At 42.6% G+C, this 18061-nt stretch overlaps 1 protein-coding gene across 2 annotated transcripts in view; it reads right to left on the reverse strand.

Moving 5' to 3' along the window:
• The window catches only part of LDB3 (LIM domain binding 3), a 229399-nt gene that overhangs the window by 160104 nt on the left and 51234 nt on the right, over positions 1–18061 (reverse strand). For both annotated transcript variants that reach the window (XM_075934832.1, XM_014578704.3), the window contains exons 3-4: positions 17001–17152; positions 569–644 (exon numbers count right to left, since the gene is read on the reverse strand). In XM_075934832.1, the coding sequence (XP_075790947.1) occupies positions 569–644; positions 17001–17152 (228 nt within the window). The remainder of the gene's footprint in view (positions 1–568; positions 645–17000; positions 17153–18061) is intronic.

An 18061-nucleotide genomic window follows, 5' to 3' on the forward strand; every position in this document is an offset into this window, starting at 1 on the left:
GTAAAAGTACAGACTATCGTTGCATTTTAGCTGTATAAGGGTGTGTCTAGACTACAGGGTTTTTTCGAAAAAAGTGGCCTTTTTTCGAAAAAAATTTCCCCTGTGTCTAGATTGCTGCAGCGTTCTTTCAAAAGTAAATCAAATGAATGCGGCAGTTTTTTCGACCGTGGAAAACCTCGTTTTATTAGGAATTATGCCTTTTTTCGAAAGTGCTCTTTCGAAAACAGGCTCTATGTAATGCAAACTGTTTTTTCAGAAGAGAGCATTCAGACTGCCTGGGTGCTCTCTTTCGAAAAAGTGGCTTGCTTTTTCGAAAGAACTAGTTGTAATCTCTTTTTCGAAAGAGTCTTTTTTAATAGTATTTTTCGAAAAAGCCTTTTTCAAAAGAAGCTTGCAATCTAGACATAGCGTAACAGATTTGATGTCTATGAATTCAATTAATCTTTGCTGTTTGGCGGGGGGAGGGGAAACTATTTTCTGTGTTCAGTCATTAGATTGTTTATAAAAGTGTGCTAGTGATTCATGTTAGTCAGATAACAATAAGCACTAAAGAATCAATGTTACATACCTTCTGATGGGGAATCACAGGCCTGGGAGAGTCAACTTTAGGTATGGCTGTTGGAACTGGAACTGGGCGTTTAGATCTGGGGATCAAAACATTCAAAAAAGATTAATAATTAGAACAACCGCATGTCCAATTTTTTAAATCTTTTCCAAACACCTCTGTTGTAGTGCACTGAAAATGTATCCTTCATCCAGAGTAAAAGCCATATGTAGAATCCAGTCTAGCTTCTTGTCAACAACCAATGTGCTGTCTTCATCAATAGCCAAGAGCGTCCCTTCTGTTTTTAGACTAGGGTTGCCTATTTTGATTGGACATTTTCCTGGATATATTCTTTCATTAAAGATTAATTTTTTATTTCTGGAAACTTCAGGAAAGATCTTGGAAATTTGAATTAAACTTTTCATTTTTAGCAGTGCTGATAGGCCAAATTATTCAAAAGTGTCATAAGAAAGAATTTTGGGAAGCTTCAGTTTTTGGGTGCCTAAATCTAGATGCACAGAGCCTGACTTTCTAGGTGCCATGCACCCACAATCCTAGCTGAAATCAGCACTTCTGAAAATAAGGTCCACTGAGTCTTAAGCTGAACCTCAAATTCAGAGGACATTTCTGTAAATTGACCTTTCGCATAGAAAAGGGCAACTAAAATGATTAGGGGTTTGTAACAGGTCCCATATGAAGAGAGGCTAAAGCGACTGGGACTTTTCAAAAGAGGAGACTGAGGGGGGATATGATAGAGGTATATAAAATCAGGAGTGGAGTGGAGAGGGTGAATAAAGAAAAGTTATTCATTAGTACCCATAACAGAAGGACTAGAGGACACCAAATGAAATTAACGGGTAGCAGGTTTAAAACTAATAAGTGAAAGTTCTTCTTCACACAGCGCATAGTCAATCTGTGGAACTCCTTCCCAGTAGAGGCTGTGAAGGCTAGAACTATAACAGAGTTTAAAGAGAAGCTAGATAAATTCATGGAGGTTAGGTCCATAAAAGGCTATTAGCCAGGAGGTAGGAATGGTGTCCCTGGCCTCTGTTTTTCAGAGGCTGGAGTTGGATGGCACAGGACAAATCGCTTGATCATTGTCTTTGGTCCACCCCCTCCTGGGCACTTGGCACTGGCCACTGTCGGCAGACAGGCTAATGGGCTAGATGGACCTTGGGTCTGACCCAGTACAGCCATTCTTATGTACTTATGTACCTGGACAGATTTTTGTTTCTGACAGCTTAAAGTAATGTTGCACTTCTTCATACAATGCACAGTTAACCCATGGAATGCTTTGATTCAAGATACTATGAAGGCCAAGACTATAAATAGTTCAAAAAAAGAACAAGTTAAGTTCCTGGAGGATGTGGCCATCAATGACTGTTAGCCAAAATGAACAGGAATTGTGTCCTTAGCCCGGGGTGAGCAATAATTTTTGATGGGGGGCACTTCAAGAAGTGTTCAAGGGCTGTACTCTTCCATGATATTAATGGAGGCGGTGCGGGATATGAGATTTAGATTGGGTGTAAAAGGGAGCTCAGGGTAGGTGACTGGAGTGCAGGAGGAGGTGGGGGAGTGGGATTTGGGAGTGAGTTTGGGTGAAGAAGGATGTTATGACCTGGGGCAGGAGATTAGGATGTAGGATCTGGGAAGGGGTAGGAGTGCAGAGAGAGTAGATGGTTGGGGGAAGGCAGGGCTGGGGTGCCAGAGGAAGGTTTTGGCCAGGAGGCGCTTACTTAGGCATCTCCATCAGGTCGCACAGGCAGGTTCCTGCCTTCCACATCCCAACACACCACTCAGAGTGGCTGGCTGTGGGGCCATGCACTCTGAGCGCCACACCCTCCCAGAAGCTTACTTCACACTCTGCTGGTCCTGCAAACAGGCAGCTCCCATTGACTGGTTTCTGGCCAATGAGAGCTGAGAGATTGTGCTGGGGGAAGGGCAGCATGCAAAAACCTCCCCTCCCCCTCATGGCAGCACTCAGAGAGGCAAGTGGCTCCTACAGCCAGCCACTCTGAGTTGTATTTTGCCCGACCGTGCCCTAGCCTCTGTCTGCCAGAAGCTGGGAATGGGTGACAGGAGAGGAATCATTTGATTACCTATTCTGTTCATTCCTTCCAAAGCACTTGGCAATGGCCATTGTCAGGGTACTGAAGTAGATGGACCCTTGGCTTGACCCAGAATGGCTGTTATGCCATATTACAAATCCTCCCCTCCTCCCCAGAAAGAGACCGTGGGCTTCATTTTCCCAGAAGAACAAAGGACCATCAAACCCCCACCACCTTCTTCTTCATATGCAATACATATGTCTTTGACCTGCCTTCTCTAACAGACACATAACATCAGGTACATTTAAAGAACAAAACCCTACCATTATATAGATCAGAACCCTTTGGTTTGAACTAACGCGTCCCAGCATGCACTTGCACTTTTGAAACAGCTGTTGATCAGAGTTACGCGCCAGTGAGATCATGCGAATGAAGCGCGGGATATTTAAATCCCCACTTCATTGGCTATTTTGAATGCCTATATTTGCATCCCTAGTTTGAAGTAGGGTACAAGTGTAGACATACCCTTTGAGCTGCTACACAGCAGGACTAAACTTGAAATAAGCTATGCAACTTGAGCTATAATAATTGTGTAGCAACTAACAACTAACAGAAAAGCACAGATACTGTTGGAAAAACAAATGCAATAAGAAATATTCTGTGGAAGAACAAACCTATTCCCATGTCTGCTCTCAGATGACTCCCCCTTTGTTTTAGGTAAGTTTGGAGTCTGTTTCAGCTAGTATAAGGTGAACATCTTGCACTTAAGGCTTAGCTGGAAAGTGAGAGGGGACTGAACAGAGTATTTAAAACAATTTCTGTATGTCTTATGACTCACATGGGACACCAGGAGTCACCCCTACGTATTATGCTTTGTTTGCACTTTTCCACCTTTTCCTTCCTGCAGGCGCTGCATTGCAGAAAAAATTATTTCTTCATGAAAGGAAGCAAATGGGAATTACCCATATAACTCATTAGTGCCATTCTTACACTAGACAAATAATTGATTAGTTACATGAGGTGTTCTTCATTGACCATAAGTGTACAATGAATTTAGTCCTTGCTGGCTCATAGAATGAAATGTTGACCTCAGTAATCAAACAGTCTCTCATGCAATGGTACAAAACAATAACCACAGTGCCACAAGATGCTTTCAACAGTAAATGGATTTGTAATTGTAAAGTCTAATGCTTGTATTCCACTAAATATTTGGGATTCTGGAGGTATTTTCTTCATTACAGCTGTGCTGGTGACTGAAGTCCAGATTTGCAAATAGCACATTCGGGGCTTTGTGCCAATATTAAGAGTGAAACCCCCCAAAACTGTTTCAAGTCAACTGGTCACTTCATGTTGACAAAAATCATTTGATTTTAAAACTTTAGTTTGTTTTATATTGTAATTAAAGCTGACTGACTAAGTTATTTTTCAATTAGCCAGCAGCTCTGTGTGTGGCGGGTGGTAACACTGGTCCAGGCTGAACTGAATCTGATTTTTTTTTAATTTTTCAGTGAATTGAAAAAGTCAACAAAAATGTCAATGGTATTTGAGCGGTTGCTGAGGGCCTGCCTCCACCCCTCCCCAGGGAAAAGGCAAGACTCAGAACGACAGGCACCTTCTCCCACTGTAAATATAACCCAAATAAAGGTGGGAGCTTTTTGGCTTAACCTACTCTGCAAATGTGTCAAATTCACAAATAATTTTTAATTGACTAAAACTGCCTTTTTGACAAATTAACGTTTTATTCAATATTTTCCCATCTGTAATTATAATACAAATAAAAATATTTTAGAAAAAATATTTTGAAATGAAAAATCAAAACATGATATTGCTAGAATCCCTCTCTCTACCAAATTCAAGCAAAATCAACTCAGTTTCACAAAACATTTTGAATGGAATTGCATATTCCAGAATATGCTTCAACCAAAGTTTCTCTCACCAGCTCTACTGCTTATATGTTGCAAAGATAAGACTGGAATTTGAAAATATTTGCAGTTTTTTGTTCATCTTCTGACTAAAATCAATGTAAAGTCACACTCTTTTACCTGAGAACCACCAACAGCATTGGGGTAGTTTAGTGCACCAGATGTCAGCTACTGCTGCTCTGCTACTAAACAGTATTAAATATTCATCTTCTCCAACATAGTGCTGAAATATTTACCTATATAAATACAGGACTCCATGGGAACCAAATGTATTAGAAGAAACTACCCACATAAGCACGGGCTTCAAGACAGTGCAATAATATAACATCCTTTTAATGAGTGTTCTTTATAACAGGAGGCAGAGTGATGAATTACTCTAAGTCCAAGTAGCACTTTTCCATTACTATGTGTCATGATTGTTGCTGACCTTTAAAGGTAATGGTCACTACATATATTATAATTTTGACAATCAATGTCTGTGTTGCCTTTGCTTTGCTAACCTTTTGGAAGGCTAAAATTGAAACCATGTTTTTGACAGAAGGTTTTTTCCTTCCTGTATGTGAGCACTAGTTTATAAAGCATTGGGAAATATTTCAGCATAAGCAGGAGATATTTATTATAACTCACATTTCCTCAGTTGCTTGAGATATTAAAAGGATGAGCACTATAGAAATACTTTAGCTTAAAAAGCACTTTACAAATCATTCATACATCATCACTGAAATGCAACCATTGGCAGGTTGCAAAAAGTAGAGGGAGCAGAATTGAATTTCTGACATTCTTTGCTTTAAAACAAACCTGTCTAACTTTATTTGCAAAAAGCTAAAAGAGAGGGACAGACCAGCTTTTAGACCTCTTTATCTCAACTGTCCCTCTTATAAATGTTAACCAATAAAGTGTCAGAAGCCTTAAAGCTAACTAAGAGCCATAATAGCCAAATAGAACTATATATAAACAGTTTTTTCCAGTTACAGGATAACTCGGCTCTCCCGCTGAAGCTTTTTTATATAAATATATTCTCTTTGGAGGGTCTTCTTCCTGCCTTGAACATCCAGCATGATGGGGGGAGATGTGATGGGAATGAAGGTAGAGAGCTTGGGAAAGCCTGAGGAAAGGCACTGCTTGGCTAATCTTGAGACATCTGAGTGAGGCTATAGATTGGGAAATACTGAGGCAGCCTCCCTTTCACTCTGCTCTCGCTTCTATTAGCCTTTCTATTTCTTTTCCTCACCAGCCTCTCGACTTGTGTCCCTCTGTTGCAGGGTGATGCACTCATCCCCTCCCCCAGTGGGGTGTCGAGGCCCTGGGGCTCTTGAAATCCTGCCCCAATCCAACGCATATAGTAAGTCAGCTGCTGTCCTGTACACATGACCCTCTTGCTAGGGCCATACAGCCTAGGATCAATAGCAAAGGCCGCAATTGATAGGGTAGTGTGGCCCAAGTCAACAGCAACTATAACACCCCTCTCACTGGGGCAGCACAGCCAGTGTGGGGCTGGTACACCCCATCACAGTACCTCTTTATCTGTTCTCCTCTCTTTGGTTATTTTCCTCTCTTTGCATCCCCCACTTTCTCTTCTTTTCTGTCTAAAGGGCCCCTTCTTTTTTGTCCCCATCTTCTATTCCTCATTTTTCTTGGCAGCAAGGTCCTGCTGCAACAAACTGTAGCTGCTTCCTCTTCCTAGCTGCTGTGTACTGGCTTGGATCAGTCGGGAGGGCAGCAGCAGGAGCAGAGGATGAGAGACAGATGAGCTACCTGACATCCCTCTGCCACAGCAACACCTGGGCTATGTCTACACTCGCGGCTTCTTGCAGGAGTAATATGCAAATGAGGCTAAGCGTGGAATATCACCCAGCCTCATTTGCATGCTTAATGAGCCACCATTTTTTTCAGAAGAGGCTCTTGCGCAAGAAGGAGTGTCTACACTGCCCCTTCTTGCGCAAGAAAAACCCTCTTGCGCAACGCCGTTACACCTATTACTTTTCAGGAAGAACAGCATTGCACAAGAGGGTTTTTCTGGCCAGACCTCACTCCCAGGCTGAGGGCCTGAGACAAGGCCTGAGAATACCAGGGCTGTAGTTAGAGCAGGACTGGGGAAAGGCAGCAGTAGGGGAAGATCTGGTTGGGCAAGAAGCAAGGTCTGAGAGTACTAAGGCTGCAGAGAAGCAGCAAGGGGGTAGGCAAAGGCAGCAGGTCCACACCCCCTTGCCAATGATAAGTGGCCATTTCAGACTGCAGGTTGCCCCTGAGGTGAGGCGCTAGATGAAGTCTGTCAGTGGGTCACTGAGGGTATGGCTAGACTGGGGGGGAGGGGTTGGGATACCTCTGGTATCCCAAAAAAACTTTGCCATGTCCAGGGAACGCATTTGCTCTTCTGCTTTTTTTTGCGGAAAAGCAAACACGCTCTTTTGGAAGCCCCTGTATTCCTCGTTCCACGAGGAAGGAGGGGGCTTTCAAAATAGTTTTTTTTCCCCAAAAATCTGGCGCAGTCTAGATGGACCAAATTTTGGAAAAGCCTCTTCCGACAAAAGCGCATTTTGTGTATCTTTTTCCGATAGATATCGCAGTCTACACGTACCCAGAGGGAGAGGACCTCAGAGTGCAGAGACACCAGCCAGAAGGGGATGTCCAGCACCAAGAAGCTAATTTCCAGAGTGACCAGCAGGAGGCGCGCCAGTGGTGAATCACATGATATTACAGTCCCCAAGAGGCTACTTGCCAGCCAGGAATTTCTTTCCCCTGTACAGGGACTTTCAGGGGAAACTGTAAGATCTAGTAGAATTAATATTATGGTTACACAGCTTCAATGAAATAAATTAACATGATTACAATTAACACCAGTGGAGGATCTGTCCCTAAAGGTTACATTATGAAGAAAATGAATGTGGTTCTTCAATGGTTGGAGGTGTCACTGGGATTATGCTGTTTTTTTAGGGGTTACTACTTTCATTTATAATAGAGATTGTAGAGGAATTGTTTTTGGGGGAAAGCAATGGTTAGAGTGCTCCAAGCATTGTGACAACAAATGATGTCCTTCAAGTTCCTGTGGCTTGTAACACAGAATATTTATTTTGTCCAATTTATATGTGGAATGTGGACATTTCAGTGTAATCTCTGGAGGCCGTTAGACCATTTATCTGCAAGGTAAAAAGAGTTCGCTAATGTGAATCGTTATGTTATAGTTGCATTTCAGTTAATCCTGGCTCTCTGAAGCCTTCTCTGCTTCCAGAATTGAAAACATGTCTGAGATTTTCATTCATTTCTTTTTTCATCAGTTCTTCTATGTTACAACAAGGTAAGTATTGTGTATTCCTCTGACAGCCAAATGCAGACTGTTAGTATTCTACTGAAGAATTATTAACTATTTTCATGGTGATTTTTTAGTACTCATGAAACAGAGAAATGTTGGCAGCAGCTGCTAGAGGTAATCATCATGATTGCAGGTATTGTGCAAGTTAACAATGCACCTTCATCTTACTTTGCAACACCCTCTGCTGTTCCAAACCTCAGCTGCTTTGTCAAAACTGAACTAGCTTGAAACCAGTAGCCCACTTTTCACTTAGACTCTATTTTAACTCCTCTCCCCACAGGTGCAATACTAGTAATTTTCTGTCTTGATTCTTCCAAACACTCAGCTGTCATGGATTTCAATATGGGTGCAGAGTAATTCACAATGGGTATGTCTACACTACCCCGCTAGTTCGAACTAGCGGGGTAATGTATGCATACCGAACGTGCAAATGAAGCCCGGGATTTGAATTTCCCGGGCTTTATTTGCATAAGCCGGCCGGCGCCATTTTTAAATGCCGGCTTGTTCGAACCCCGTGCCGCGCGGCTATACGCGGCACGGGCTAGATAGTTCGAACTAGCAAGCCATTCCGAACTATCTGTACACCTCGTTCCATAGACATACCCAATAGACATACCCAATGAGATTTGGCTCATTGGTTTGGCAGAATACAGTAAGGTTGCGCTTACACGGCGCAGCTTAACTCAAAATAAGCTATACAATTTGAGGTATGTCAATTAAGTAGCTTATTTCAAAATTGGGAGTGTCTACATAGCTCTTATTTTGAAATAGAGCACTCTTCCTCTGACTTCCTTACTTCTTGTACAAAGAGGGTTACAGGAGTTGGAGTAAGAAGTCCTCCAGCTTGACGGTATTTCGACATTATTTCAAAATAACTGCCTGCTGTGTAGATGCGGACTAAGTTATTTTGAAGCAAAGCTAGTTAGTTCGAAATGGTGCTGTGTAGATGTACCCAAAGTGTTATAGACAACCTGCTCTTGAGCTATAATACCATAGATATCAGAAGCCTATATTTTTTAATCTTATTCAGCTAGCTGGCAGGAAGACTCTTACAGAATTTTACTGGCATAACAGTTAAAATATGTCAAGGACTTGGGTCAATATTCTGTTCTTCCTTTTTAAATCAGTAGTTAACTCAATCTGCTCTGGCTGACAATGCTGTCAAATACCTAGGCTCCTATTCGTCTAAATAATGCACAATTTTGTCCCTAACATTTATCCTGTTCCTTATTACTGGGTCAGAAGTCAAATGCATAATTCTGTAATTACTTGACATCATTCTGGAACTGTAAGACAAACCTCATCCAATTCAAATGGCAAGACACAGGTTTTGCTGAATAATTAGAAGAAAACAGTATTTTTCACCATTAGTAAATATCTACTCCTTTTGTGTATTATTAGAGTAGATTTCAGTAGAATCCTCAGGTATGTTAGCACCAAATGTGTAATTTGCACTTGACAGTCACCTTGGTAATCTAATGAGCATCAATTAATGAGAAAAGGCATTATCTTTAGAATACTGTGGCCATCCCTACAATAGCACTTTGGGTAACTGCCTCAGAGGGGTAGCTGTGTTAGTCTTTACCTGAAAAACCTTAAATAATGGATGGTCCTGCAGCACCTTAGAGACTAACAAAAAATGTAGACAGTATCATGAGCTTTCATGGACACAACCCACTTCTTCAGATGACTAGAGCACAGGGTCCAGAGGTATAAATAAATAGCAGAAAAACAGGAGAGATGGATCCAGGGAGCATTCTTCACAATTTAATTTACTTCAAAGATGACATTTAGAAAAAAAAAACAATCAAAAAGTGATGTGCACTCTGAGAGCTGTTCTAATGCCTGAGTGGGATCCTCCATGTTGTGAAGATTTCATTGCCCTTTAAAGCAATGGCAGTTATCCAGTTTCCTGACTCATCTCTGAAACCAATAAGAACTTGCTCAATGTAGTATGTGCAAATAGCAGCCCACTCATATAGTAATTGAATTAAATTATGCACCTCAGGAAAATATTCACAGCAATGAATAATGTTGATACTGTATTTCTCTTCACATGGAACAATGGCCATTAATTTTAATATTAATGAATGTTGCTGTCCCAGGATGACTGTACATAACACTGCCTCAGCTGTAGTCTGCCATCTAACAATGCAATATGTTCTCTCTTCAGAAGCACTTGGACGTTTACTTAAACTGAACACGGGGGAGGAGAAATCCAAGTGAGCAAAGGGTGTCTTTTCTGCCTGTGAGAAACGAGCAAGATACAGGAAAAACTGAAATCCATCAATAGAGTTGGGGGGCCAGGTGTACTCTTTGTGCTTTCAGAACAGTGCGACAGCAAACAAAGTAGGTGGTGTCATAGACAAACAGCTCTCCAAGGCTCTAGAATCAATTGTCAGTCTATTCTCTGACTGAGCTGAATTCAGTATACAGGGTTTACTGACAAAGTAATTTAAATAAAATGTAATCATTTAAATTGATTTTAATTTGCATTTGGACTTGTTGTTTTTCTTAAAGAAAAGTTGGTATCTATTTAAACATGTTGACTTCAACTTGTTGGGGTTCCCCTAAGCCCAGTGTGCACCTGTGTGGGTGCACACCAAGAATTTGCCTCTCACCCACCTCCTCAGCAGAACCATGTAGTGACTGCTCAGCTGATCTGGAGTGGGGCCATGTGGCTGGCAGCTGCCCAGCCTCAGGAGCAGCAAGGCAGCCACAGCCCTGGCCCTGGCCCTGGCCCTGGCCCTGGCCCTAGCTTAGTGTTTCCCCAGGGCTGGAGCTGCAGGCCATGTGGCGGGTGGCTGCTTCTCTGGCACCCTGGCTGTGGCCAGAGCCACACTGCAGGGAGCAGGCGGCTGCTTCTCCCCCAGCTATGGCCAGAGCTGGAGCCGCATCATGGGCAGCAGGCGGCTGCTTCTCCGGTGGCCGCTTAGGTAGCCGGGGCTAGCTGAGGCCATGTGGTGGTGGATCCTCGCAGAGTGCTATACAGATGAAATGTAGCTACCTTGAAGGCATCTCTAAAACAGGAATTGGGGCCCCAGTGCCAGCTACGGCAGCATGCCATGTGGCCTATCTGAGAGCTGGGTGTGCAAACAGGTGACTGACTTTTTTTCCAAAACATTTGTGTGCTTGGGGAAATGGGAGTGGTAATAGCATGTGCCACTGGCCAAGTCACACATGCAAGTATGAATGCTTATTCTTAATGCTAGTTGAACAGGCAGGAGTGCAGCAATGTTAAGCATACTCATGAATGGGGGGCGGTGCAAGAGAATAAGGCAGGGACTGGCGTGGGAAGCATAGAATGAATTGATATAGTGGAGGGTTGGGAGGAGCACAGGATTAACTAATTGGCATCTGTGTTTTCTGAAACCACCCACCGAGAAAAAGCAGCTGGAAACCCTAGTGAAAGCATATAACACTTTATGCACATTTAAAATCAGTCCGTTCTTTTGTCACGCGGATTTGGCATGTCAGACAGGGAATGTGAGACACAGAGAAATACAGGAACTGGAATCTGGGAGATGCAGCTTCTGAACATCTGTTTATGGGATACAGTTTTTCAGGTGACTGAAAAAATTATCTTAATCTCTCCATGTATAACATTGTGGCTCAATGGCTAGTATATAGGATTGTGGCTTCCTGGATGTGTCACTGACCTTAGATGAGTCACCAGTTTATACCAGTTTCCCCATCTATAAAATAGTGATGACTGTGCTCTCCTTTGTAAAGTATTGTGTGATTGACTGAGGAAAAGCACAGAATGAGAGCTAGGCATTGCTATACTTACTTCTGGATGCAGTAAAAATAATTAAAAATATATAATATTTTAACAACTGATGGGTATCACGGTGGCACGCATCCAAACAAGCGCACATGACCTCTATATTGGTGCACAAGACAAAACTCACTTCACTCACAGATGGAAAATCTTAGCACGTGGCTTCCAAGCATTCAGTCTACTTCTAGTGTTGTAATTCAAGTTTCTTCATCTGACTGGCATACCAAAAAATGCTGAATTGATCAGACCCAAGCCTAATGGAGTGGCATACCACACATCCGAAGTTACACAGCAAAACGTTCTTGGTATACAGTTCTCTAGATATTGCATCATCCATTTTGCTCTGGCCATGCACAGTCCATGTATAGGTTGGACTCCTCCTCTGACCCTGACTGGTCCCAAACCAGGGAGTTCAGTGCTGGCCCTTCTGATGCCACGCTCCAGATTCCACCCTGGACTCCAAGCTCTGCCCCCAGCTGCCGGTCCTTGATCCTGGCTGCTAGTCCCTGGGCTCCACTACAAGGCCCTAGGCTCCACTTCTGACCACCAGCCACTGGATTCTACTTCAGGCCCCTGGCCTGGGCTTCTCTACTGACCACCTGCTCCCAGGCACTGGACCCCTGCTCCTGGCCACTGGGCTCAAGCCTACCTAGTTCCCTACCCTGGCCATTGCTGTTAAGCTTCAAGACCAGCTCAAAGCCCAGAGTCCACTTCTAGCCCCTGGGACAGCTCTCTGGTCTGCCAAGATCCATGGTCCTGTTGTGCTGGTCTTTCCTTGTAAGTGCTCTAACCCTGAGCCCTCCCGGAATCCCCAACTATGCCAGACCACAGCTGTTGCCAGCCCAGAGTCGCAGACTAGAAAGGTTCAATCTGTATAACTTAATATTTACCGCATCTTGACATTTGTTACTTGTTCATTGTCAATAGTTCTCCATGAGTTCCCCCTTATCTTAGCTAGTACAGAATTCTGTTTCTAGCCTACTGATAAATTACATAAGAATGGCCATACTCGGTCAGACCACAGGTCCATCTAGCCCAGGATCCTATCTTCCGACAGTGACTGATGCCAGAGAGGGAATGAACAGAACAGCCATCCCCTGTCACCCACTCCCAGTATCTGACAGACAGAGGCTAAGGACACCGTTCCTACCCATCGTGGTTAATAGCCATTGATGGACCTAACCTGCATGAATTTATCTAGTTCCTTTTTGAACCCTGTTAAAGTCCTACTCTTTACAACATCCTCTGGCAAGGAGTTCCACAGGTCGACTGTGCACTGCATGAAGAAATACTTCCTTTTGTTTTTAAACCTGCTACCTATTATTTTCATTTGGTGACCCCTACTTCTTATGTTGTGGAAACAAGTAAATAAAACTTTTCCTTATTCACTTTTTCCATACCTGTCATGATTTTATAGAGCTCTATCATATCCCTCCTTAGTCTCCTCTTTTCTAAGCTGAAAAGTCCAGTCTTTTTAATCTCTCCTCATATGGCAGTCATTCCAAACCGCTAATCATCATTGTTTCTCAAAAAATGAGGCCCCAGCCATGTCCAATTTCTCATGTAATAGAATCATAGGGTTGAAAGAGACCTCAGAAGATCATAGTCCAAACCCCTGCTAAAAGCAGGACCAGTCCCAACTAAATCATCCCAGCCCTGGCTTTGTCAAGCCAGGACTTAAAAACCTCTAGGTATGGAGATTCCAGCATCTCCCTAGGTAACCCATTCCAGTGCTTCACCAACCTCCTAGGGAAATAATTTTTCCTAATATCCAACCTAGACCTCCCCCACTGAAACTTGAGACCATTGCTCCTTGTTCTGTCATCTGCCACCACTGAGAAGATAATTTCTTCATCTGCTTTGGAACACCCTCCTCCCATCTGGTTGAAGGTTGCTATCAAATTCTTCCTCACACTTCTGCAGATGAAATAAACCAAATCCTTCAGCCTCTGCTCATAAGTCATGTGCTCCAACCCCCTAAGTCATTGCGTCCTCTCTAGTGCATCCACATCCTTTCTGTAATGTAATACTCCAGCTGTGGCCTCAGCAGTGCTGAATAAAGGGGAATAATCACTTCCCTAGGTCTGCTGGCAATGCTTCTCCTAATGCACCCAATATGTTGTTAGCCTTCTTGGCTATAAGGGCACACTGATTCATATCCAGCTTCTCATCCACTGTCACCCCCAGGTCTTTTTCTGTTGAACTGCTGCTTAGCTATCAGTCCCCCACCAGTAGCAGTGCTTGGGATTCTTCCATCCAAAGTACAGGACTGAAGAGGGTTGGCAAATCCCTGTGCCAAGAGCGTACCACTCCAGAGGACTCCCCAGTGGAAGCAATAGGTACCGCCGGGGGGGGGGGGGGGGAAGCACACCCATTGGAATGCACATGAGCAATCTCTTGAAATAGCAATGCTAGCAATTTAGTGAAAAAAATCATTCAGAACAAGAGCATCTGTAAAAGGTCAAATTTTGTGACTAGAAGATGCTACAATTTTGTGGTTAATACTCACTGCAACTTTAGCTCTTTCCTGTTCAAACTGATCTTGATTAACATGAATATATTCATCTATGCAAAACACATTCCAATCTATATAGTACTGATACAGTTTGCTTTGACTAGTCAATGAGCTACCCATCATCTGAGACACGTGATTCTTCTTTTTAGCTGTGAATGGATGAGTCTATTTTATTTAAATCATGAAGAGCAATACAATAAAAGTGGTTTGAGAACATCATAGTAAACTATGTGAGGCTTTCAGGATTTAAAAAATATTTTAACAAATGCTGGCAGTTACTTGATCTGTCAAATGAGGAACTAGATGGCCACATGAAAAACAGCAGAGCAAACTTGCATGTATCGGGCCTGTATATGCAGGAATTTCTCGGGTGTGTGCTTTTTTTGTAAATGTGGACCTCAATTTTTTTAAATATAAAGGAGTTCAAAATCATGCAATAAATGTGAGTGGAAGCAGTGGTTGGTAAAATGATTGTTATACTACTACACATTTATACAGTAAAAGGTTTTATAGAAATTACCGTACTTTTTGGAATCATGGTGGGCATCATGGCTGCCATGGCCCCCCTGCTCCTTCAGCTGCCTCTGCCTGCTGCTGCTCTAACTGCTTGGCAAGGCCAGCACCAGGTAAGTGCGGGCGGGGCTTCCAGCCAGCAGGGCCAGGCCTGAGCTGCTTCTTGCGGGTGGGGGGGCACCGTTCCCCCGGCCTTGCCGTGCTGCCACCAGTCCCTCCCACCTCTCCCGTGCCCCCCAACACAGCACTCTCCCATCCCCCTAACATAGTGATTCTCCAACTTTTTGGCCTGCGGCCCACCTGGCTCAATGCAAACCATAGACCACCAGTCGCCAATAGAAACTCACCGTTAATTACATAATTATGCCCAAGCCATTTTGCTCGTGCTGCAGCTAGAGAGAATGGTTTTATTTAATCAGAAAGGAAACATTAATTTAAATTATTAAACAAATTAAGCGCTTTAACTTTCTCATGTTCATTTATCAAACTTCATTTAAAATAAAATATTAATTTATATACAATACAAAAGATTCCCATATTTTCTTTATGGCAGGGGTGGGGAATCTCTTTTGGGTCAGGGGCCACTGACCTACAGAAAAATCAATTGGGGACCACACAAGTGAAGCAAAAAAAACAAACAAAAAACCAACCCTCCAGAAACCTCCAACCCTCACTGATATGGCCCCCAACTGAGACACCTCACTCCTCTGGTGCTTCAGTCCTATGGAGGGAGGGAGGGACAGGGAGGAATGAGGTTCAGGGCTTCCCATAGGCCCGATTTACTCTTCTGGGATTCCAGGGTTAGTGGATTTTGTGGACCCCCTCCCTCCCCCCCCCCCCCCCCCCCGGCTCTGCTGCGGATGAAATAAAATTAGTCTTTACAATTTACTGGCTTGGGGCCTGACCCCAACCTCACTGACATCAATGGGAGTCCATTAATTTCAGTGGGCTTGGGGTCAGGCCTTTGGTCTGGACATTTATTAATTTTGGCTGAGTCCCCTTCCTGGGGACCTTAGAGACATACACCCTTTACACGGAGTGATGAAAATCACTCAATGTGCCACTCTACCTGATGAATTTACATTTGGGGTGAAAAGAAATTAAAACAGGTGAATTATTTCAGACTTCCTTCGGCCTTTTTCATTATTTAACTCTTTTGCAGTCCAGTTGCTCTTTAAAAAGGCAGTGTAATTTTTAAAGAGCAGCTGCCATCACATGAAAATCTAAGACGTGCTATACTGTAGCAGCTCTCTCTTGGTGCATAAAATAAATAAAAAGACACTAATAGGAACAGCTGCTTAAAAAATGAGATTTGCAGGGAATTTAGCTACACATAATTCCATGTACTGCTTTGAAAACCTCATCCCAGGATCTGTATCCCTTAATAGTCTGCTCCTGGTGCTAACTGGCTCAGCTACACAATGGCACAACAGAGCCTTTGTTGTGTCCTCAGCGACGTGTTTACACATTGTGACCTGCCCAAGGACTGCTTCCTATCCTTTGTATGAAGAATTCTCACCAAGATATGATATCAAGTAAGTAACAGTTATTTTGTGGCTTTCTACATAACTGTATTAACACAGGTGTTAAGCAAGTTTTCTGACTAAAACTAATCATTATCAAAGAAGGTTACTGCATTTTAGAACAAAGCTCTCAAATGAAATCTCCTTTATGCAGTGCAAGGAAGTAATACCAGCCAGAAGGAATCAGGAGATATATCATGCAGAGTGATTCTCAGTTTGTCAGGGGAAGGCAGCTTCTTCCCCAACTCTATGAGGGAGGGTCTCCTCCCCACAATTGTATTAGCTCCCAGTTCTGTGCTCAGACTACATCTTTCGTAGGTCCTCACCCACAACCCTGCTGCTATGAGCAGAAAGAAAGATCGGGGCACTAGTAGCCATCACTGAAAGGATCTGATGCAAATGTCAGGAGGGATTTTTCAGTGTTATTCATCTCAAGTCAGAACCCTCTATTCAAAGAGATCATTTGCACAACAGATATTCATGATATCAACAAACAAAATAGTATGACATCAGCCAGGGAATAAAAACAAAATCACTAATCACAATTGCTTTGGAGTAGGATACTCTTAAAAGCTCTCCAGCATTTTGAGGAAGCATTAGCACACCTTTATATTCAATTAGATAAATTCCACCCAGATTACTGTGTAACTCCACTGATTTCAGTAAGGTTGCACATGGTGTAAATTGGAGCAGAATTTGAAACTTTATCTCAGCCTTATTTCCAAATCTTCACAGGTTCTAAAGAAAACCTTACAGGCCAAACTCTGGTGTTTAGCACTCCCTCATGGCCACTTTCCCAGAATAGCTCTGAGGTTCATGCAGATATTGACTTATCTCAACATACTTTTGAAGGGTGAGGCTCAGGTTGTAGCTGGCTGATTTGATCTTGTTCTGAGCCTCTAAGTGGGTCATCCCATCTGTGTTGACTCCATCAATGGCAATCACAAGGTCCCCCTGGTTCATGTGTGACTGGGCTGCTTTGCTGCCAGGTGTAATCTGTTATGGAGAAAAGAAAAACAGACTTTATTATTTGTGTGAAACGATTTTAGAGAACAAGTCCAGTCCAGAGTTATTATGGGAGTTGATTATTCCTCACCTTCCTTGAGCCCTACAAATAATGACATTAATGGAAACTATACACACAGATAGAAATTCACCCTTCTTCTAAGGTCCAGTGCAAGGTCTTTATGTCACTTAATCCCTATTATGGGTTTAAGTGGGTTATATACCTTATGCTGGCCCCTCTAAACAAGGATCTCTCAACTTCACCCTCAATTACAGGAAAGTAAATCCCCCTACATTTTCTGTATATATATAAAAAAATTGCCATTTAACCAAAGATGGATATTATTGAACAGGTTCACGTAGCTGTTAGATTATTTATAAAAAGTTGTTTAAAGCAATTAAAATATTTTAACATCCACCTGGATTTTGGCCAAGCAATCTTAATGGAACTACTCAGGTTTACCGCAGCTGAAGATTTCGTCCGTTGTAAATATTCCTCTGAAAGGCATGTTCCATCATCTCCCTCGCATGGAGAGCATGCAGGAAGTTCACCTATTGTGTAATAACCATCAGAATTGAATTTTTTTCTACATGTTGCTTGAAAGTGCATTTATTTTCAAATCCAAAGTCACACAACAGTTTATGAAAACTTCAAAAACAATGAGTTGTCCTGTAGCACCTTAGGGTACATCTAAACTACGTCCCTTTTTCAATAAAGGGATGTAAATTAGATGTATCGAAATTGTAAATGAAGCCGGAATTTTAAGTTCCGTTGCTTCATTTACATAATGGTGGCCATATCTTTTTTTCAAAAAGCTGCTTTTTGGAAAAAAACCAGGGTCAAGATGGGGATCATTCGACAGAAATACCCCATTTCAAAAGATCCTGAAAACCTCATTT

The sequence above is a fragment of the Pelodiscus sinensis genome, chromosome 8, assembly GCF_049634645.1.
Source record: "Pelodiscus sinensis isolate JC-2024 chromosome 8, ASM4963464v1, whole genome shotgun sequence".
Lineage (NCBI taxonomy): Eukaryota > Metazoa > Chordata > Testudines > Trionychidae > Pelodiscus > Pelodiscus sinensis.